This window comes from Loxodonta africana, chromosome 9 (assembly GCF_030014295.1).
Source record: "Loxodonta africana isolate mLoxAfr1 chromosome 9, mLoxAfr1.hap2, whole genome shotgun sequence".
NCBI lineage: Eukaryota > Metazoa > Chordata > Mammalia > Proboscidea > Elephantidae > Loxodonta > Loxodonta africana.
In genome coordinates, this window is record NC_087350.1 from 44,424,806 (window position 1) to 44,448,075 (window position 23,270).

Genomic DNA, 23,270 nt, shown 5'->3' on the forward strand with positions numbered 1-23,270 from the left:
AACTATGTAGGAAGATGCTTATTAAAAAACACTGAAAGAGAATATCCCAAAAAGAAGGTTTTAATTTTTTTTCTATTCTCCAAACTTTCTGTGATGCAAACATATTAATACTTTAAAATTAAATCACTAAAGAAAAAAGAAAGGAACATTTTTGTGTCAATACATTTCCTACTTATATTGGTGGGCCTTGGTTCTTCCAAACTGGCTGAGATGCCATAGGTAGTATCTTCCTGAAAGGTACTATATTTAAAGCAATGAAATATTTAGGGTCTAAAATGAAAATACCACCTTGGAAACAGACACCCAAGTATACTGTCACTTTTCAAAAAGTGAAATTTTAGTATGTGAGACAATATAATGCCCTTTTAAAAAGTTTTATATTATCTTCTCACAAGTGATAAACACGGTTACTGAAAATTTTGGAAATACAGATTAGTATTCATACATGTGCATTTACATGCATGAAGAACATGTACCTAAATGCTGACTGTGGATATTGCTGGATCTTGTTTTTGTATTTACTGATTTTTCTCCAAAAAACCAAGGGGAAGAAAAAACAAACCTAAAGAAAATTATAAAATATAAACAAACAGAAAATCCTCATGTTCTTTCCATCCAGAAATAGTCACTATTTACATTTTATCATCCATCTTTCAAGTATTTTTTCCTCATAAAAAAGGGACCACATAGTACTTTCTCATAATATATCCCGCTAACTTTTCTCGTCAATAAACGTAACATTTTTAATTGTTACATAACATTTCACCCTATAAATACACAATCATTTATTTAGCTGCAACCCCATGATTAAGTACAATGTCTTTAGGATTCTGATCATATAATACATGGTCTTATAAGAGGGTATTGTTGGTAAGTAATCTGATGGAATCCATCTGGCTATCCTTCCTTTTTTCTCTAAAGTAAAGAATCAGAGAGTAAAGACTGGTGGTGAGGGAAGCCAAATACATGCATATATATTCAAAGATTATTCCCTGTCTCATGAAAGGAGACAGGGCAGATAGTGATAATCACTACGCACGGTTTTCATCCTTAGGAATACCCCCACACAATCCAGTGATATTCCGTTCCTGCAAAGCAAGGAAAGCCACATACCTGATGACTTGGGTTGTCGCTCCCCTTCTAATGAGAGCTGTTCTGGTGACTTGATGAGGGATCTAATGCCAGGATTTTGATTGATCATATAAAATGGACAAAGCACACCGTCTGTTGAAAGTAACATAAGAACTGGAGCAGGAGGAAGAGTCTTTTCATCATCTGTTAAAAAAAAAAAAAAAAAGTGATAAAAGCAAAGAGCCAGGTCATTTTAAGGGCCTGGTCCCAGAAGGGAAAGACTGCCCTGAAAAAGAAATGGGCTTGACGGACTCATCTCGATAGCAGCTCAAGTCTATTCTGATTCAGACCTGAACAGGCTTTGGTGCAACAGCTATTTAGAGAGTTCTACTGCCATTATCAGATCATCATCAGCCTACAGTGGCCCGCATGGAAACCATTTTAAGCCTGCAGTAGCTCTGACTTTCCCCAAGCTCCCTCAGTTCTTACGTCTTGGTGTTCAGAAGGTAGGTTCAGAATTCTCCTGACCAAAACAGGAGTCTTCGGGCAGTTTGGTTTAGCAGAGAAATGATAGGCGAGACTCTTCGAAAAGCACATGACTGGACACAGAAAGATGGATCAATCAGCTATATTTTTCACAGTAGAATCACCTATGTGTACTTTGTACTTAAGACATCAAGAGAACCAGAGTAAATCAGTATCTCTGTCTGAACAGTGCAAACTGCTAGTTAGACCAAATATTCCTGCCTGACCAGGGAAAAGGACAAGGAACTTAATGGTACCTGACAGAGACACCCCTCTAAACCGGAGGATCAGACCGCAGATAAAGAGCACTTCTCTTCTTGTACGTTCACGTTTCCCCTGACTGCAGCGCTGCGAGACTCCAGCAGTAGAGCACATACAGCCCAGACCCAATGGGGGAGCCACGTGATCAAGGTCTCATTTCCTAATCTAGGCCTTCGAATCAAGTATTGGCATGCAGAATGTTTCCCTGATTAGGGCATTAGAGAACTCTCTGAAAAATTGAAGGGAGGGGAGGAAGACCAAGAACCCTATAGAAATATGAGCAAAAGACACAAACAAGAACTTCGTAAAAAGATTTTTGGCCCTTAAACACATGAAAGGATACTAATCTTCCCTCTAAAAAAGAGAAATACAAAGAAAAACACTTTGTATTTTACAAAAACACTATTCCTCACCAATTAGATTCAAAAGTTTGACAACACATTTCTGGCAAGGCTACGGGGAAACAGACGCTATCAGACATTGTCAGGAGTGCAAAATGGTGCATGAGGGGTGGGGGTGTGTGGGGGGGGGTGGCGGGAGATGGCAACTGGCATATGCATTACCCCCTTGACCCAGCAACCGCACTGCTACGAATTTATCCTGAGGCTATACCTGCACAACTATGAAAACAAATGCACAGAATATTACTATTTAGGAATGACTTGTAATAGCAAAAATATTAAAAACAACCTAAATACTCATGCACAGAAGACTGGTAGAATAAGCTATGGTACTTCTACACAACAGATGCCAATGCAGCTGTTAAAAAAGAAAGAGGAAGATCTCTACCCAGTAATATGGAGTGATTTTTTTTCCCCCAAGATATACTGTTAAGCGAAAAAAAGCAAAGTGTAACGGTACATACACAGAATAGCTTGTATAAGAAAGGAGAAAGAGAAGAAGTATGTATTAAGTGTATGAATTTGCTTATTTCTGTGGGGGGGGAGCAAAGAAGGATAAACTAGAAACTAAAATAACTACCTATGGTGCAGAGGATTAGAGCAGAGTGCAAGAGACAGGAAGGGGAGGGAGACATCTCTGAGTACACATTCTTAGAGTGTTGACTTTTAACCATGTGTAAACATTTTGTACCTTCACAAAAAGTAAAATGCAAACCAGAGTTTAAAAAATAAAATCCTATACTAAGTACACGTAGACACAAATGAACCTAATTGTATATCAAATTGATAACAAACAACATAGGAAAAAAATAGAACTGATTCAAAAAAACTTTTATACACAATAGTCTAACTGTACACCACTGACAGGATATAGTGTAAGCACAAAAAGAACTGCAAGGGAATCCTGACTTTTACTTAGCACGTTTGTTGTTGGTAGTGGTATTTGTGTAGTAATTCATTTTGCAGGATACAGCAAATGAGGAAATACATGCTGTTAAGGTAACCAGGGTTTTCACTCTGGGGGAAAGGGAAAAAAGTTGTAAAATTGTGCTATTTGACTTAAAAACGGTGGTAGCATTTTTTACTTCCTCTTTACTTTTATGTTTTTATGTATACCATGCCTCATTCCCCAAAATCAGAGGGCTTATAGTGAGAACCCATAAAACAAAGTAGCCATAGCAGAATCAGCACCAGTTAAAAATTCAATCACTGAAACCAAAGACCCAGTAGTGAAGGACAAACCGTTCTTACAGAGAAGCTTTAAATCTAGCTCTAAATTTCTTTGGCACCAAACTAAAAGGGAGATAATCAGTTTCATAATTCTTATTGCTAGAAGATACCAGTGGCCTCAAGTGAAGCAAAGTTTTTCCAGCGCCAAATTTCAAAAGAAATTTCTCACATGGAGCTATAAATAGGGAGCTTGGAATGACGGCAGGGATGATTTCCTTGACTGCATTTCTATGGGTTATGTAGTGCCAGATTTCACACATGTGTTCTGGTTCTTCTGATATCCTTGAACCAGGGCCTAACAATGAAATGCAACTCAACGAACCAGTTTCAGTAAGGAAACATTTTTCAGATTTACTTCACTAAGAATGTATTCACAATAATGGGGGAGAAAACCTCTTCTGATGAATGGATAGAGGGATATGTAATAAAGCAAGCAGAGTAAAATTTCGGTGGTAGTGAGTATACGGGTGTTCAAAGTACAGTTCCTCGAACTTCTCTGTATGCTTAAAATTCACATAATAAAATATTGAGGATGACAGACTTATCTGAATATTTAGAGGCCAACAGGCTTCTGTTTCTAGATCAATGATTTTCAGTTCAAGGATGAGAACGCATATGTGGTTTAAAAGTCCCTGCTCCAAGTTTCAGGTATATCTTTCCTTTATCTAAAATATGTTCTATATTTCAACTATATTCTGAAGCACACACATCCGTAGAGAGACAGAGAAATATGGAGAGTGTGTTCACCCTTGGTCTCATCAATGAGTATCCATACAAATTAGTTTTAGTGTTATCACAATGCACTATACATCATTCTTCAACTGTAAGTGGGCTAGTAAAAGTTAAAAGCGCCCAGCTACTGGAGTAGACTTTGCCATGAACATATATAAATCATGTTTAAATATCAACCAGTATAAGAAGGGAGCATATTTTTGCACCAAACATCAGGCCACACTTACTGATGGTGATTTCCATTTGGTTAGTATAATCTATGGCAACTCCCATGGGCAAGGAGTCATCGTTCTTGTCTGTCACAGGTAGTTCAGCTCGACCAGAATCCTCCAGTAGCCAAGACTCCCAGTTTATCTGGGAAAAAAAAAAGAAAATGCCATCTTGTTTAGGTTTGCGTTAGTTCCTCTCAGCATCATTTCAATAGAAAAGAAGAAAAAAGGAGACTAACTTGGTTTAGATTTGTGTATTGACTGTGAGGCTTGGAAATCTGGGAAGATGGTCTAAAAGCCATGGGTACTCCAGCAAGCAAGAGATTAATTTTCCTAGTCAGCCTATCTATTGTTGGTATACCAAGTCCTTGCCTTGTGAATAAATAATCATGATTGTGAACATTTTCTGAGATATCCCCTACAATAACTGGGGCAGATTCCTGACACAGGGCGCAATTCCAGTAGCTGCACTAAGCCAGTCAATACCTACTCCTAGAAATTTGGGCCCAGGAGTTCCACTGATGTCTGCTGGGGTTGTGAACAGAGAAGCCTATAAAGCTGGGCCAGATGCCCTGTGCTTGTTCATCCAGAGACAGAAGGTAACCCTAGTTACTGTCTTTTCAGTTTCAGGTGACAGTTCCTCAGTCTGGTCAGTCTTCCTATGCCAGGATTCCTTGAGAAACCCCTACGTCTTTCCAATAAGCTCCCCTTTTGCTCATACTTGTTTGAGTGGTTCTGTTTTCTTCCAACAAATGATTCCCAATTCAAAAAATCACTAACATTTTGTCTAACTTTCAGTGATGATCAGAACTGGGTGCATGAATCCAAGGGGAGAGCCCACCGTAAGTAACATAAAAACAAAAAGTGCTTCAGGAAAGGGGACATAACCATACTACTTGACTTAGCTACGGAGTGAATATTATTCATATTTTCATAATGTAAACAAAACTGATGTCAACTTTCAAAAACAATCTCCAGACAAAACAAAGGTGTGTAATTAATAATCGATAACTAGTAATACAGTACATTATTATTTAGAGACAAGAAGGTAATCATTAAAATAAAAAGCTTACAAGTTAAAAATGACCCCCTCTAGAGGGCAGGACTGGAACAGGACGCGGTAGAGCAGGGGACAGTGATTTTTTTCATTTATAAGCCCTTTTGCACAATTTGATTTTTTAAGCATGTGCGTAAATGATTTTGATAAAAAGTGAAAATAAATTTTTTAAGCATGGATACATAAAATATTTGTGCTATTAAGAAAATTACTACTGACGTCTAGGGTTTTAAAAGCCTGTGAGCAGCCATCTAAGATTCTCCACTGGTCTCACCCCTTTGGGGGCAAGGGAGAATGAAAAAAACTAAAGACACAAGGGAAAGGACTAATGGATCACAACTACCATGGCCTCCACCAGACTGAGTCCAGTACAACCAGATGGTGTCTGCCTACCACCACTGACTACTCTGACAGGGATCACAATACTGGGTCCCAGACAGAGCTGGAGAAAAATGCAGAACAAAATTCTAACTCACAGAAAAAGACCAGACTAACTGGCCTGACAGATACTGGAGAAACCATGAAAGCATGGTCCCAGACACCCTTTAAGCTCAGCAATGAAATCACTCCTGAGGTTCACCCTTCATCCAAAGATTAGACAGGCCCATAAAACAAAATGAGACTAAAAGGGCACACCAGCCCAGGGGCAAGGATTAAAAGGCAGGAGGGGACAGGAAAGCTGGTAAAAAGGAACCCAAGGTCAAGAAGGGAGAATGTTGACATGGATGTGACATGACATGGAGTTGTTAATCAATGTCATAAAACAATATATGTACTAACTATTTAATGAGAAGCTAGTTTGTTCTGTAAACCATCATCTAAAGTACAAAAAAAAAAAAAATTGCTACTGAAGTCAGTTCACGATAGGTATTTCTAGAGCAGCAAGTCAGAATGCTGAATTCTGTCCTATGACCTCAAAGTGGCCCACTCTGAACACATGAAAGCCACACCACTTTCAGTGGGCCAACTTGTCTCCCAGAGAACGATGGATAACCGCTGAATGACCGAAGAAACACAGGTATTTGTGTATGGAGTGCGCAAGTACTTATTTCTTATTAACAAGGGGGTACAAAACATTTGGAAACGAACAGAAGTTCTTCCTTTCATCTTGCCTCCTCTGGAGTCACTCTGTACAATATGTAAGTGAATGGCTTACCATCACTACCTCAGTCCACTTCTTCACCGCAAGGAAGACTAAGTGAAAGAAGGAAGAGAGGGAGATTCTTAAGTGCAGAGGGGCTCTTTTGCTTTCTGATGTTTTTTTCAAAGTCAAGCAAATTATTTCTGAGGAGTCACAATTTGCTATTATCTGTATGTCTTCCACAACCAAGGGAAGACCACAGTTTCTCGTATAAAAGGGACAGGGTCAAGTACTAGGAAGAAAATAAAGACGATAAAACAGAACAAGGCAGATAAAGCCTCCTATACAAGGTATATTCCTGCTGAAGGTTGATGACGTATTTTACTTCCACAAACTGCGGGGCTAGATCCTCAAAGAACAGAAGGGCTTTTTACAACATTGAAGGAACTGCTCAATCTGACACCCACGTTTATCCAATGCCATAACCAAGCCATTTGATCCAAAGCACTTTGTCACTTATGCTTTGTGCTCATCCAGAAACTCATTAATAGGGGTGTGAACCCCCATCTAAATCTCAAATAGTTAATGCCTTCCAAAGTCTTTCTCTGGAAAATGCCACAAAAAAGTCACAAAAAAGAGAAATTTACCTGATCACTCTGTCGAGCAAGGATATTAACTTCTGTAGAAGCCGCAGATGCTGCCAGCACTAAATCCCTTTAAAGAATAAAACCAGACCATTAAATTCAAACACGGCAACAACTCTACCTTGATTTGGGTCCGTGGAACACCTAGGAGGATATCTTCCAGATGTTAAGGAAGGGGTAAGGTTTCCTGTATTGTTGAAGAAAGGTGGGAAATTTTTAGATGTAAAGTTCAACTTGTTTTTTTTTAAATAATTTTTATTGTGCTTTAAGTGGAACTTTACAGATCAAGTCAGTCTCTCACACAAAAACCCATATACACCTTGCTACACACTCCCAATTACTCTCCCCCCAATAAGACAGCCCGCTCTCTCCCTCCACTCTCTTTTCATGTCCATTTTTCCAGCTTCCAACCCCCTCCACCCTCTCATCTCCCCTCCAGGCAGGAGATGCCAACATAGTCTCAAGTGTCCCCCTGATCCAAGAAGTTCACTCCTCACCAGCATCCCTCTCCAACCCATTGTCCAGTCCAATCCATGTCTGAGGAGCTGGCTTCGGGAATGGTTCCTGTCCTGGGCCAACAAAAGGTCTGGGGGCCATGACCACCAGGGTCCTTCCAGTCTCAGACCATTAAGTCTGGTCTCATGAGAATCTGGGGTCTGCATCCCACTGCTCTCCTGCTGCCTCAGGGGTTCTCTGTTGTGTTCCCTGTCAGGGCATTCATCAGTTGTAGCCGGGCACCATCTAGTTCTTCTGGTCTCAGGATAATGCAGTCTCTGGTTCATGTGGCTCTTTCTGTCTCTTGGACTTGTAATCGCCTTGTGTGCTCTTCATTCTCCTTAGATCCAGGTGGGTTGAGACCAATTCATGCATCTTAGATGGCTGCTTGCTAGCATTTAAGACCCCAGATGCCACTCTTCAAAGTGGGATGCAGAATGTTTTCTTTACAGATTTTATTATGCCAATTGACTTAGATGTCCCCTGAAACCATGGCCCCCAGACCCCTGCCCCTGCTACGCTGGCCTTCGAAGCATTCAGTTTATTCGGGAAACCTCTTTGCTTTTGGTTTAGTCCAGTTGTGCTGACCTCCCCTGCATTGTGTGTTGTCTTTCCCTTCACCTAAAGTAGTTCTTATCTACTATGTAATTAGTGAATGCCCCTCTCCCATCCTTCCTCCCTCCCCGCTCTTGTAACCACAAAAGAATGTTTTCTTCTCATACTATTTCTCAAGCTTCTTATAATAGTGCTCTTGCACAACATTTGTCCTTTTGCAACTAATTTCACTCAGCATAATGCCTTCCAGATTCCTCCATGTTTTGAAATGCTTCATAGATTCATCACTGTTCTTTATCGATGCTTAGTACTGCATGGTGTGAATATACCATAATTTATTTATCCATTCATCCGTTGATGGGCACCTTGGTTGCTTCCATCTTTTTGCTATTGTAAACAGTGTTGCAGTGAACATGGGAGTGCATATATCTGTTCGTGTAAAGGCTCTTATTTCTCTAGGATATATTCCAAGGAGTGGGATTGCTGGATCGTACAGTAGTTCTATTTCTAGCTTTTCAAGGAAGCGCCAAAATTGATTTCCAAAGTGGTTGTACTATTTTACATTCCCACCAGCAGCGTAGAAGTGTTCCAATCTCTCCACAGCCTCTCCAACATTTATTATTTTGTGTTTTTTGGATTAATGCCAGCCTTGTTGGAGTGAGATGAAATCTCATTGCAGTTTTGATCTGCACTTCTCTAATGGCTAACTATCGTGAACATTTCCTCATATATGTTAGCTACCTGAATGTCTTCTTTAGTGAAGTGTCTATTCATATCTTTTGCCCATTTTTTAATTGGGTTATTTGTCTTTTTGCGGTTGAGTTTTTGCAGTATCATGTAGATTTTAGAGATCAGACACTGATTGGAAATGTCATAGCTAAAAACTTTTTCCCAGTCTGTAAGTAGTCTTTCTACTCTTTTGGTGAAGTCTTTGAATGAGCATAGGTGTTTGATTTTTAGGAGCACCTGGTTATCTAGTTTTTCTTCTGCATTCTTTATAATGTTTTGTATACTGTTTATGCGATGTATTAGGGCTCCTAACGTTGTTCCTATTTTTCCTTCCATGACCTTTATTGTTTCAGATTTTATATTTAGGTCTTTGATCCATTTTGAGCTCATTTTTGTGCATGGAGTGAGGTATGGGTCGTTTCATTTTTTTGCAGATGGATATCCAGTTATGCCAGCACCATTTGATAAAAAGACTGTCTTTTCCCCATTTAACTGTTTTGGGGCCTTTGTCAAATATCAACTGCTCATATGTGGATAGATTTATGTCTGGATTCTCAATTCTGTTCCATTGGTCCATGTATCTGTTGTTGTACCAGTACCAGGCTGTTTTGACTACTGTGGCGGTATAATAGGTTCTAAAACCAGGTAAAGTAAGGCCTCCCATCTTGTTCTTCTTTTTCAGTAATGCCTTATTTATCTGGGGCCTCTTTCCCCTCCATATGAGCTTGGTGATTTGTTTCTCCATCTCGTTGAAGACTGTCCTCGGGATTTGGATCAGAATTGCATTAAACGTATAGATCGCTTTTGGTAGAATGGACATTTTCACAATGTTAAGTCTTCCCATCCACGAGCAAGGTATGTTCTTCCACTTATGTAAGTCTCTTTTGGTTTCTTGCAGAAGTGTACTGTAGTTTTCTTTGTATAAGTCTTCTACATCCCTGTTAAGATTTATTCCTAAGTATTTTATCTTATTGGTGGCTACTGTAAATGGCATTGACTTGGTGATTTCCTCTTCGATGTTCTTTTTGTTGGTGCAGAGGAATCCAACTGATTTTTGCATGTTTATCTTGTATCCTGATACTCTGCTGAACTCTTCTATTAGTTTCAGTAGTTTTCTGGAGGATTCCTTAGGGTTTTCTGTGTATAAGATCATGTCATCTGCAAATAGAGATAGTTTTACTTCTTCTTTGCCAATCTGGATACCTTTCTTTCTTTATCTAGCCTAACTGCTCTGGCTAGGACTTCCAGCACAATGTTGAATAAGAGTGGTGATAAAGGGCATCCTTGTCTGATGCCCGATCTCAATGAGAATGCTTTCAGGCTCTCTCCATTTAGGGTGATGTTGGCTGTTGGCTTTGTAATAAATGCCCTTTATTACACTGAGGAATTTTCCTTCTATTCCTATTTTGCTGAGAGTTTTTGTCATGAATGAGTTTTGAACTTTGTCAAATGCCTTTTCTGCAACAATTGATAAGATCATGTGATTCTTGTCTTTTGTTTTATTTATATGGTGGATTACATTAATTGTTGTTCTAATGTTGAACCATCCTTGCATACCTGGTATGAATCCCACTTGGTCATGGTGAATTATTTTTTTGATATGTTGTTGAATTCTATTGGCTAGAATTTTGTTGAGGATTTTTGCATCTACATTCATGAGGGATATGGGTCTATAATTTTCTTTTCTTGTGGTGTCTTTACCTGGTTTTGGTATCAGGGATACGGTAGCTTCATAGAATGAGTTTGGTAATATTCCATCCTTTTCTATGCTCTGAAATACCTTTAGTAGTAGTGGTGTTAACTCTTCTCTGAAAGTTTGGTAGAACTCTGCAGTGAAGCTGTCCGGACCAGGGCTTTTTTTTGTTGGGAGTTTTTTGATTACCTCTTCAATTTCTTCTTTTGTAAAGTTTAACTTTTTAAGCTTTTATACGATACAGCACTGGAGAATTAGCCAAGTCTATTCACTTAAAGATGAGGTAAAAACACAACAGAACCAAGTCAAAATTCAGAGTAAAGACGCCACTGTATAAGCAGAATAATCTAGCTTTAGGAACAGAATCTTTGCTTCAAGTACTCTATCTTTCAAATTTTCTTGCTCTCAGAGAGAAACAATCTATTCATTGTTGTTGATGTTGGTTGCCGTTGAGTCAGGCCCCAGCTCATGACAACCCCATGCATAGCCAGATTGGACCACTGCGATCCACAGGGTTTTCCCTGGGTGATTTTTGAATGGAGACCACCAGGCCTTTCTTCCTAGTCTGTCTTAGTCTAGAAGCTCCACTGAAATCTGCTCAGCATCACAGCAACATGCAAGCCTCCACTGACAGAAGAATGGTGGCTGTACCTGGGGTGCAATGGACAGGAACCGAACCTGGGTCTCTCACATGGAAGGTGAGAACTCTACCACTGAACCACCACTGTCCTCAATCTGTTCCTTAGATACCAGTTTTTTTACGCAGTCACTGGGGTTGCATAGAAAATAGAATTTTAAGATTAGTACCTATTCAATCTAAATAATTCAAGATTGAGGAAGTAGAAAAGCATTATCTAGTACCAGCTGGAAATATTTTCGGGGCAGCCAAAGCCTGTATTTTGCTCTCTTACAGAAAAAAATTCAAAGTGCAAAAAAAGTGACTCAGCAACAGCAGGAACTCACGTTGTGGGTTCTACACTCACCATTCCTCAATGTAACTGAGGAAGTAATGATGCTGTCTCTCCGTGCAGCTGCTGTAGCAGGGCTCCATGAAGTTCACAAATATCTCTGGGTGCTTGTCTTCCTTTTTCTGCAATGAACAGGGTGAGAAGAAGGCCTTGTGTGATTTTTCTTTCATGCAACACAATTAAGAATCTCAAAAGATTAAACCATTTTAGTTTTATACGAAAATTCACTCAAAATCTATGTCTAAAAATATGAACGTGATACTCAGACGGCACTGAGTAGTACAAAGAATATAAACGTTGGCCATCAACTGAAATGCATTCAAACCCTGCTCACCACTTGTAGGCCATGGGACAAAAATGGGCAAATTATCCAACCTTTCTGATACTCAGTTTCCTTATTGTATACCGGCCTTACTAAATCTACTTCAGAGTTTGTTGCAAGTATGAAATCAAATGATGCATGCATATAAAGCTTCTAGCCAAGTATCAGAGCATAAGAAGTAGTTAATAAATGCTAGTGTGTTAATATTATCCTTAGGAATAATAAAATCCTAATGATATCTTGAAATAAGGCACGTTAATAAACACTCCTTAAAAATTCAACCTTATCAAGAGCTGAAAAAAGTTGATTAAAAAAAGCCACTTTTTTCATGTATCTGATTGGCAAGGCACAGGTGCTAGGAAGCTGGTAGTCCCGGGAATATAAACAGGTATAACTTTTCTGAAAGATACTTTGGCAATGTTTTCCAAACCTTATCGGAAAAAAATATATTTCTTGACCTAAAAATAGTATTTCTAGGTATTTATCCTAAAATAAACACGATTAGATAAAATATACTTAAAGAATACAGCAAACCATTCTTTCTTTAAAAGTTGAGAAAAACTGAAAACCACCTGAATATCCAACAGTAAAGGAACAGCTAAAAGTAAATTGCTATTTGCCCAAATGATCAAATACAGATTCAGTGACACACAAACAATGTTTTCAACTTTACTGTTAAGCAAAACAAAGTTGCAAAACAGAATGACTAGTACAACTTCTACTTATAGATGTTCCATCTTATTTGTTTTTAAATGCCGTCGTGGTTTAGCAATACTTCATAGATCTTGTTACTAATATTCTTCTCCCCGTCTTCAAAAAGGCTCATTCCTTCATTCTACTCTGGTCTCTGCTCAAATGGTATCTCCTCAAGAGGCCTTCTGGACCACCCAACCTAAAATGGCACCCCAGTAAAATCATCTGTCCCTTACACTGCATTATTTTCTTCATTACACTTGTCCTTCTTTGATTCTATACTTATTTGTTTATTGGCTAACACATTCATTAGAATGTAAGATCAGCACAAAAGCAAGAACTCTGCCTTGGTTACCACTGTATTCTCAGCTTCAAAACAATGTCTAGCACACTGAAGGCATTCAATAAATATTTGATGAATAAATAAATAAATAAAAATTTTAAATCAAGACATTTTCTTGCTTTTTAAAAATTTTCTAATTGGGTGAACATCTACTAAGAGTTTACAGCTTAAGCAAAAGCAAGTTTCACAATTTTTTTCATTATATAAGTGGACATCATAATTTTGGTCCCCAGGCCCATGCTGCAGCCCTGAAACCTTATAACTGAGGTTGCACCATCGTTGCCAATAAATAAAGGAAACTGAAACCTAAGCCTCAAACTTCCTTAGAAGACTTCTATGACTGTCAAAGTCCCAAGACGTTCCTTCCATACACATACAGGCAGCAGGGCCATCACCACATCTGGCGACGTTTCCAAGGTGCCATCCGCAGCGGCATACACTATCGTGAAGACATAGGTACCGATCCACAGCACATCCAGAACTGAAAGACACATACCCTAATAAGTAGGTAGTAAAAATCAGAGCAACCAGGTGCAGCAAGAAGCTTCCCTATAAGTATAAAAATAGGCACTGAATATTATAAAATTAACATCCTACAGATAAAAAGTCAAGGTATTATAGCTTTAACGAAGGTACAGATTTCACTGACTAAATATAAGTCACGGGTTATGTTTATATTATATTCTTGAATCACAAAGACTCAAGAAGCCCAAATTCATTCCAAAGCGGTATTATAATCATGGCAAATTATGAAGAATCCTAATAAAAATAGGAATTCATTTCATGTCGTTTACCACAAGATACAGTTATCTACCGCAGAATTATCATTAAGCTGATTTAATTAGCTAATTGAAATTACCATAAAGGAAGCATCAACACTGTCCCGTGCAGGTATGCAGGTACATCACATGATCTGAAATTTCTACAATACACACCTAGTCAGGTTATACAGACAATACCTCATTAAAGGTCAGTCCAATTAAGATAAGCAGGCATGTTACCTCTGACTGGATGATCCGACTCATAAAATGGAGGACAAGGGATGACTTTTTTTTCCTGCAAAGTCTGAAACAGATTTGAAGGAAAAAAAAAAAGTGTCAAATGAAACAATCCCTCAACCAATGAAACTGTCAAATACTACACATTCTCCTTTGTTTCACTTTCCTAGACAGAAGAGACAAAGAGAAAAAGTGGACGTCTACGTCTAGAACACTATCCTATGGAAACACTCACATGAACATGTTCACATGCAGGGAATGACAATGTTCAATGCAATACCGTTTATAGTAGCAAAATCACTGATACTGATGTAGACGGCCATCAACAATGGAATAAAGAAATGACGGTACATCCTTCTAATGGACCACTATACAGACTTTAAAAAGAATGAAGTCGCTCTACACGTAATGAGTTAGAAAACAAACCCCAATATACTGTTGTGAGTTAAATAAAAAAGATGAACAGCAAACTAATAAATCGAACCAATTATGTTACCTTTTTACAGGATAATACCCTAAAAGACTATATACCAGATTTCACATAACAACTTTTAGCAATAACAAATAAGGCACAAAAACCTTAACTCCAAATCCATACTACCATGTTCACTTCACACACCATCCAGGGAATAATCTCTCAAGGAGCAATGCACAATAGCATAGGCCTTGGCACTGCCTAGTGAACCCCTCCTTTGTGTTCAGACTTGAGTGCACATATGTAGATTCTCTGTGAGGCAATTTATAATGAAGAATACTTGTGAATATCATCTTAAGAAAATCACAGGGAGAGGATGACAGAGTGTATATGCAACAATGGGAGTATCCATTTTCTTTGCTGTCTATAGTTACAGAAACTGACCCTTCAGATAGGACTTTGTTAAAGGGAAAAATAACACCTACTGTGCTTTTACCCAGAGTGATTTTGCACTGCGGTAGGTAATAATAGCCTTTCACCAACTCCTTTCCCCTTTGAGCCCTATTTTATGGAATGCACTAAAGATAGAGTATGATCACATTTTTATTTAAGAAACAAAACAAAAACCATGCATTTAACATACAGAGTATTTTTATAAGCATCCAGAAAAGTCTGGAAGATTACTCACTAAGTAGAACAAAGTGGATGCCTCTAGGAGGATCAGATGATAAGAAGGAAGGTCAATTTGTTACAATGAGTATAAAACACTTTTTAAAGGAAAAAACAACAAAGACACCACCAAACCACACCAAAACCAGTGGGTAACTTAAGTAACAAGAGTTCTTAAGTCTGAGGCAAGAACTTACAGGAAGATACTGGACCACAGTTCCATTCTGTTTTCCCACTGCCAGCTGCTTTCCTTTGGGGCTCCAGCACACTGAGCAAAGAGAATAATGCTACCAATTAAAAACTGAAGAAAATTGAGCAAACCAATGAGATCTGTCACAAAACAGTTATGTAGCCACCACTTTCATTCCTTCTGTCAGTCCACAGAAGGCTGCAGAATCATCCCTACTCTGCAAAGTTAAAAAAAAAAGTGAAATCATCTTAATAATGCAAGCTAATCATGATTCATCACTGGGCCATTCAAATGAGAGCTGAAAATGCTATTTCAATGGAGTACTAACCAGAAAGCTGGAAAGTATAGAAAGCAATGCAGTCTTTAGATGAGACAAGAGTAGAAAAAGTCTTCAAACACCAAGAAATCATTTTACTGTACCTATTTTTTTTATTTTTATTTCTAATGTCTTTCCCCCAAAGGTACAAATGACTCCCGGAACATGACCCTTTTAGGTCCGGAAACAATTATTCTCAAAAATACAATTCTAAACTAGCTGTACCAAAATATTTCTTTCCCCAGAAAACCGATGCACACGCAAGTAAACTATGCATGTTGTTTGGCTTCAAGGGCATTAACTATAAAAATGAAAAATACTCTCCTCATTTCTACCCCCGCCACCCCCCCCAAAAAAATCAGTCCACTTTTATTTCCAGAAATTAATTCTTAAATAGATCACTGTTACTATATGTTATAGAGTGAAAGCCTTTATTACCCACCAGATGTTACCGCTACTGTGGAAGGAAGAGTTGCACACACTTTCACTGTTTCTGTGACTTGTAGGACAGCTATACTGCCATCAGCCAGACAAACTGCCACCATAGAGGGAACAGCGGGGTTCCATTTCATATCAATCACCATGCCTCCTGCATCTTTTAAAAGCTTATGATAGGCAAATGGGCGTTTCTGCTGTTTAGCCTTTTAAAACAAAGCAAACATAAATTAGTAAATACACAAAGATGCTAAGTATTCAGAGGAAATTGCATATGTAAGTTTTCTCCAATCATAGTTCACATTTCTCCTACAACTATGAAAAAGATTTAGCTCTACACAACAATCTATTGTTTCAGAAAATTCCCATACGGCTTTGAAATGGCAATTATTTTAGCACATTCAGGAAGGACTCCCAGGAGAAGAATATACAAATTCAAAATAACCAACAAAGAGGAGACACTAGATTAAAATTGTGGCTGTGCTCCTTGATAGTGCTGGGACCTAGGCAGTTACTTAAACTCTTTGAGCCTGTTTCTTCATTTATAAGATGACGGTAATAGCACCAAAAGGCTGTGGTAGACATAAATGAGGACGAAGCATATAAAACACTTAGTATAGACACTGGCACACAGTATAAACACTCAATATTATTAACTATTATTATTATTATTAAACTGCTTAAAATGGAAAACCACTACATTAGAAGGCCAGAGACCTATAATACAGAAATTCTGTCATTAGCTATTAACTCTATGACTTTGGGCAAATCACCTAAACATCCCTGGGCTTTGGCTGTCTCATGTATAAATGAGATATGATAATACTTTGTTATGAAATAATCTCTTAAGAGTCTCCTTGGACTCAAAGAGCTATGATGCTGTAAATCTAAGGATTTTTTTAACTCGTATTTTAATCTAGAAAAAGACTTTAAAGGTCAACCTAAGAAGCTTCCAAGTTATGATTCAATACCAGAAAATCTCCTTAAGTTCCCATGTTTACACTAGAGTTTTCCAGTAGCTTACCTCATTTGAGAATGTACGAACATCAAAAAAAGCGATAATGGAGCCATATTCACTGGACATCATGCACACGGACAGTGTGAGGTTATCACAGCTCAGGGCCAGGTGATGTATAGGGAATTTCATAGGCACTAGTAAGCTTTGGACTTTATCAACTACAAAAACATAAAGACAAAGCAGAAAATGGCCTGCTCTGAGCATAGAGTCACAACCCTTTTATCCAGGTCTGTATGAAATAATTTTTGCGTCTACAGAAACAAACACACACACATATACAGATACCTAATTATTATGCATATAAATCCTAACTTTCTTAAAGATGTATAATGATACATTAAATATCCTGGGGACTCTTCTTCATACAACCTAGGGAAACTTACTGGCCATTGTCCTTGTTAACTATAGTATTGCCCTGGGCTCATATTTTTGCAACAATGCTCCAAATACCACACATTGCCATTTGTTTGGATGGTAACATGTCAACTAAAAAGCCATGCAACTAAACCCTTCTCCTAGAAATCCACGACACAAGTTCAACTAAGCAAAAATAAAAGTATGGCATGGACAGTTCTTCCTTCCTTTGTGCTTAGGGAAACAACTCATCAAAAAGAGAAATACAAAGGACCAAAGAGAACACCTAGAAAAGTTCCCAGCATCCCACCTGGAATTTACTTTTCCTGGGGGGTGAAGGGATCACAGCAGTTTTAATTTTAATATTAAAATGACTGTTTGAAAAGGAAACATTAGCACTCCACCACACTCTTCTTTTTAATATGCAACATAAGTCAAGTAACTTACCAATTTTATTGGGATCATCCCCAGGTTTATTTTGAATCAGAAGATTTTTAGTAGGAAAAATTTGCAATCCACTGGTTCCACCAGCAAAGACCAGACCATACTTGTTGGACACGGCAAGCAAACTCGTGCGTTCCTTGGGCAACTTGTCAGGGGACTCAAAGATTCTCACTTTTTTCAGTGCTCTAAACTGAAAATCCTATTGTGAAGGATTGAGGGGAAAAAAAAAAAAATTCAGGGCTAACAGAAAATTATGTCTGTCGTTATATTCCAAGAGACCCAATTCCAAGGCAACAAAAGAATATAATTCCTTGAGGCTAAGGACAGTGTGTCTTTAAATTCTTGTGCTTATTATCATGGTGCCTGGCATAGTGTGCAATATTTGTTAAATGAGATAAATGAGAGAAAACATTCATGAAATTTTTCTTGGACTAATCTAGCTCACACTGATCTCTTCTTTTTTCTGAATTCCTACTGTATTTATTCTTCGAATCACCACAAACTGTATTATTTATAATCTTATCCTATGTCATGTTAAGTGCATATTGTCTCAGACCCAGAGTAGAGCTTAATATTTGTTAAATATTGAAAGTATCACCTAACTACAGTGAACTCTTAACTTCTAGTGTAGTAGTCAACAAATATATATTGAAATAATGATGACAGAAGATGACCAAAGCCCAAGAATTGGCTTACTTATATCATATGCCAAAAAAGCATTCTATCACAAAATGGAAATGGACAATCTCTTGAAGCTCAATGCTTTTAAGCAAAACACAGATGCTATGAGAACATTTAAAACACAAAACCAAAATTCATAACACAATCTATAAGGTCAAGCATGGCTTGATCCCTCTACCTCTGTAGTCTCATCTCCGTTTCCTCTAAAAAATGCACTATCACCACTGCTACAGCTACCTTCCCTGCTCCCCCCCACCCCATTTCCCTCAGTCCTCATGCTCTTTAGTACCTTAAGGCCTTTAGACATAAATAATTGGCCTGGGAGCCTCCTCCCCTGATCTCCTGCCAATGTCTGACTCACCTGTCTTCCATGGATTTATCTAAGTTTTCAATAAGAGATACATAAGTTTATCAATCACTATGTTAAACTACACTGTGGGTATATATATATATATACACACACACACACACTTTTTTTTTTTAATATAATTCTAAGCCTGTCTTTAAGTCAAGGCCTCAGTAAATCAACTTTATGCTTATAATCCAAAATTGTAAAAACAAGGACAGTTTTTCTCAGCCTTCATTTTTTTTCCACACTGGATTCTTATACAGTTTCATATAGGATCCTTTCCACACCCCACAAGAGGATCAGTCCCTGGAGAAGGACACCATGCTGGGTAGAGGGTCAGTAAAAATGAGGAAGACCCTCAACGAGGTCGAATGACACAGCAGCTGCAACAATGGGCTCAAGCACAACAATGATCATAAGGATGGCACAGGATCAGGCAGTGTTTAGATCTGTTGTACACAGGGTTGCTATAAGTAGGAACCAACTCTATGGCCCCAACACAACCCACGTACTAGTTTCCTTGGGTTAGGTGTTTAATACATATTTGCTAAAAGATTAACTGAAATACTCTTTCCTAATTCCAACTAGGAGCCCTGGTGGCACAGTGATTAAGAGCTTGGCTGCTAGTCAAAAGGTTGGCAGTTCGAATCCACCAGCCACTCCTTGGAAACCTTGAAATTCACACAGCTTTTCAGATGAGACCACACTATAGTTTCATACAGGAGGAGAATAAAAATTTCATTTTTGTAATTCTTATCCTGATAATCCTAAATTTTTTATTTGGGTCTTAATCACATGGGTACAGTAGGCCAGTGGGATGAAGAAGCACAGGAGAACTCTCCTTTCTGTTACAATCATATAACTCAAAGGGAGACTATCGTTTCTAAGGCTGTGGTCCTAAAACCTTTCTTTTCTTCTGCTCCAGCATATCTGAGGAACATGACACATTCCCTCTGGGTTGCTCACCACAGCAGTGATTCTCAAGAAGAAAAAGTAAGAATCATTACTCTAAATATGGATCATTATCCCTACGACTCGAGGGCACTGGGTGGGTAAATGCTTCCTAGGGATTTGTTGTTCACATGAATGCCTGAAATCTTCCTGTAACTTATTTCCTCTTAGCCGTTTGCTATGTAAAAGAAATGTAGCTTGTTCTCTGTACTCTCGTTCTATCAGAAAATTTATAAGAAACGTCAAACACAACCATCCTAGGGACCTACCCCCGCACTCTCCAACTTTACCATCATTTGGACCACTTATTTCTCCCCTTTTCTTGACCTTAAGCTGATGTGCTGCGCCAAAATAGCCCTTCTATGCCAGTTACCTAAAGGTTTTGTAAGATGCCTGATCTTCGGCTCTATGTTAAGCAAGTCTGGACCGCCCTACAGAAGTAGTACCGTGACAGTGAAGAAAGTGTCTTAAATAAACCTAGACTTCAGTCCCCTTGTCAAATGTGACTGGATAAGCTACTTTCCGGGTCTCGATTTTCTCCTCTGTAAAACAGGGATACTAACAACCACTTTATAGGGTTGCGGTGATGATTCAGGGAGATAATGCTTACCACAGTGCCTGGCACACAATAAACGCTCAATAAAGTTATTACCACTACTCAGACTACCACATGTAAGCAGCTAAGATAACTCCAGAAGAATGCACAAGACTAACAAAGACCGGGGAAGCTCATTCCGTGGGGCTACCACGCAAGCGGCACAACAGAGCGCTCCAGAGCAACGCCAGTGAGAACTCTGAACGCCGTAACCTGTTCAAGCCGAAGGCGGGGCTCCAAGGCAACGCCAGTACTAAGGGAGGGAGCCCCTGGCCAGTATCTGACCTTCATTTCCCGCTCGGGGATCATCGCATCCATCTCGTCACCCATCGCGCCGCACACAGGTTGTCGAAGCAGCTACTGCTGCCGGCCTGGGCCTTGCCCACAGAGCACAAGCCGCTCCTAGGCCAACTTCCTTCCCTCAGGGACAGTACCGCGCAGCTGAACTCGCATTTCCGGCGCGCTTTGATGACGCCACGCGTCCTGTTCCGCTAAGTGTTTGAGGAAACTAGAGGTAGACTTGAAGCCGCGCGCTCCTCGGACTGCCACCTCCCATTGGCCAGTTCAGTCCGAGTGGGGGCGTGGCCCTAGGGCCCGCACGCCTGCCGCCTGGAGCGTCCTGACTCCGCCCCCACGCTTACGGTCTCGCCTGGGGTTGGAGTTACTCGTTCGGCGTCTGACGCCTGAGGGCTGCAAGCACCTTGTTCCGTTGAAACCTCACAGTAACCTTTCGATGTAGGTGGTTATTGTTCCCGATGCAGAGATGTCAGGGACTTGACAAATATTTACAGGGGCGGCTCTTGAGAGAGGCTTTGGTGGGGCAGGGTAAGGGAAGAGAAGTTCAGAAAATAGGTGGATGGAACCTTGTCACAAAAGTCCGTTTTGAAAAAGGGCACCAAAGACCAGCTTTGTTTACTCCTTTGAAGAGCCGTATCTATCTCCGTTAACAAAATAGTTTGTGCTGAGTTCTGGGCAAAACCCTTTAGTTGTGCTTATCTTATTTAACCGTCAAGACATCCCAGCCACCTGGGATTGCCGTTTAATTGATGAGACGACTGAAGCACAGAGATGTTAAGAAAATTCCTCCAGTGCCCCTCAGCCAGAAAGTGTTGAAGGTAGGATTAGAATTCATGTTGTCTGAATTTGATAACTATTACACAGCCCTGTTGTAGAAGAAATTTTTTGTAATGGAATTATAAATGCTGTAGGATATTCTACCACTAACTATCAGGTTTGCAGTAAGTTGTTTATCTGCTCCAAGCCCAATTCTCATCTGTAAGAGGTTGACAATGACAGAACCTATCTCACGGAGGTTTTTGTGAGGGTTAAATAAGTCTGGCACATTTTAATCTGTTAACTAGCTCTTCTGAATTTGCTGAGCTAAAGAACTGTATTAAAAATAAACCAATCATGACATCGATAAGTTTGTCTGGTTTATTTCCAATCTGTAGAGATGATATCCCACACCACACGCACTCACACACACACACACACATACTTCATCCACCTGGATTTACCCAACAAACTCCTTCCTTTTGAGTCATAGGGACAAAGCCATAATTGGCAGTCCCCAAGTTGCTGGTTACATTACAGATAGATTTGGTCTTTCAGAAATAAAGACAGCTGAAGCGCCAAGAAGCTGAGCCCCTAGCCAGAGAAGTAAGTATCCTAGAGCCAATAGCCACAACCTGAAATACATGCAGGCCCCTTGTCCGAGAAACATTCTTGAGACCCTTTCCACCAAGGGTTGAGTTCTAAGAAGTGGTGAAGGAACTGATGGGGTTTCCAAAGGTACCCCCCACCCAATGAGAGAGCCCCTCTTCCGGCCCTTTCCAGAAGCTGGAAACACACCAGCTTGTTTTCCTTCCTTAAGGAGGCTTCCTTCGGTCTTGTAAGCTGCGGAACCCACTGAAATAAGCCTGGCTAGTTTTGTCTTTCTCTGTGAGTGAGGAACGGGTACACTGAATATGATGGGTAGTAAGGAAGGCTTTACCTTGCTCAAAGGTCCCAGCCTGCCCAAAGAGGACAGGCAGTGAGAAGCCTTGGGGTCAGGTAGCTGCTAATCTATTGATCTCAGGAAAAAAAAAAAAGGCAGAGGAGGGAGAGGTGGGATTTTACATTTACAGGGTGGAGTGTTTTACTCGGGTTTAAACTTCGACTAGGCCTGTGCATTTGAAGCAGCTTCTTAGGCTGAAGATCAGCCAGTCATGGCCAAATAGTCTTGCTCCTGAACTGGTTGAGACCAGTGGACTAATCTAACCTGGCCATTTCCCCACCCTCTTCCTCCCTTATCCTCTCAAGCTACTATAGGGAGCAGCACGTTGGGCCCTTGATTATGGGTCACTAAGGAGCCACAGGGAGCCTGCACTGGCTCCAACAGCCCCCAGACCTTTCTACTTTAGGTTTTGCAAAGGTTTCTCCAAGTCTCCAGTCTTGGGCCCAGCTCATTCCCCCAGGACTGCAGGGCAGTTACCCTTGTATCCCCCATTCCTAACATTCATCTCTCATGTTATTATCTGGGTCTGACTTCCCCACTAGACTCACAATTCCATGAGTCTGTCCTATTTTACTGCTGGATTCTTAGTTCTTTGCTCATAGCAGGTGCTTAATAAATACGTTCAATGAATAAGTGCATCCAAGTCCTGCATGGGGAGAGATGAGGGACTGCAGAGCACAGGTGGTATCAAGGCTGAGACCCCCTGCTCAGCCAAGAAGTGGCCAAGTTTGACATCTTCCTGCATGTGTTCTGAGAACCAGGCACCAGAACTGTAAAGGCAGTCCCAGGCCTTATACAGACCCTGATGCTGACTTGGAAATGCTGGGTAGTTAATCCTGGCCCAGGGCCT

At 39.8% G+C, this 23,270-nt stretch overlaps 1 protein-coding gene across 8 annotated transcripts in view; it reads right to left on the minus strand.

The window, feature by feature from the left end:
• The window catches only part of NUP214 (nucleoporin 214), a 125,546-nt gene extending 104,676 nt beyond the window's left edge, over positions 1-20,870 (minus strand). For 4 of the 8 annotated variants that reach the window (XR_010322990.1, XR_010322989.1, XM_010587556.3 and 1 more), the window contains exons 1-11: positions 20,710-20,870; positions 17,852-18,047; positions 17,057-17,208; positions 16,040-16,238; positions 15,289-15,359; positions 14,011-14,074; positions 13,387-13,490; positions 11,667-11,773; positions 7,215-7,281; positions 4,448-4,574; positions 1,114-1,275 (exon numbers count right to left, since the gene is read on the minus strand). Coding sequence is in view for 6 of the 8 variants with exons in the window: in XM_010587556.3 (XP_010585858.2) it covers positions 1,114-1,275; positions 4,448-4,574; positions 7,215-7,281; positions 11,667-11,773; positions 13,387-13,490; positions 14,011-14,074; positions 15,289-15,359; positions 16,040-16,238; positions 17,057-17,208; positions 17,852-18,047; positions 20,710-20,754 (1,294 nt within the window). In the remaining 2 variants the exon portion in view is untranslated. Of the gene's footprint in view, positions 1-1,113; positions 1,276-4,447; positions 4,575-7,214; positions 7,282-11,666; positions 11,774-13,386; positions 13,491-14,010; positions 14,075-15,288; positions 15,360-16,039; positions 16,239-17,056; positions 17,209-17,851; positions 18,048-20,709 lie in introns of those variants that run through there. The other 4 variants (XM_023544828.2, XM_010587555.3, XM_023544826.2 and 1 more) reach the window with 2 other exon arrangements.
• Positions 20,871-23,270: the final 2,400 nt, after the last annotated feature.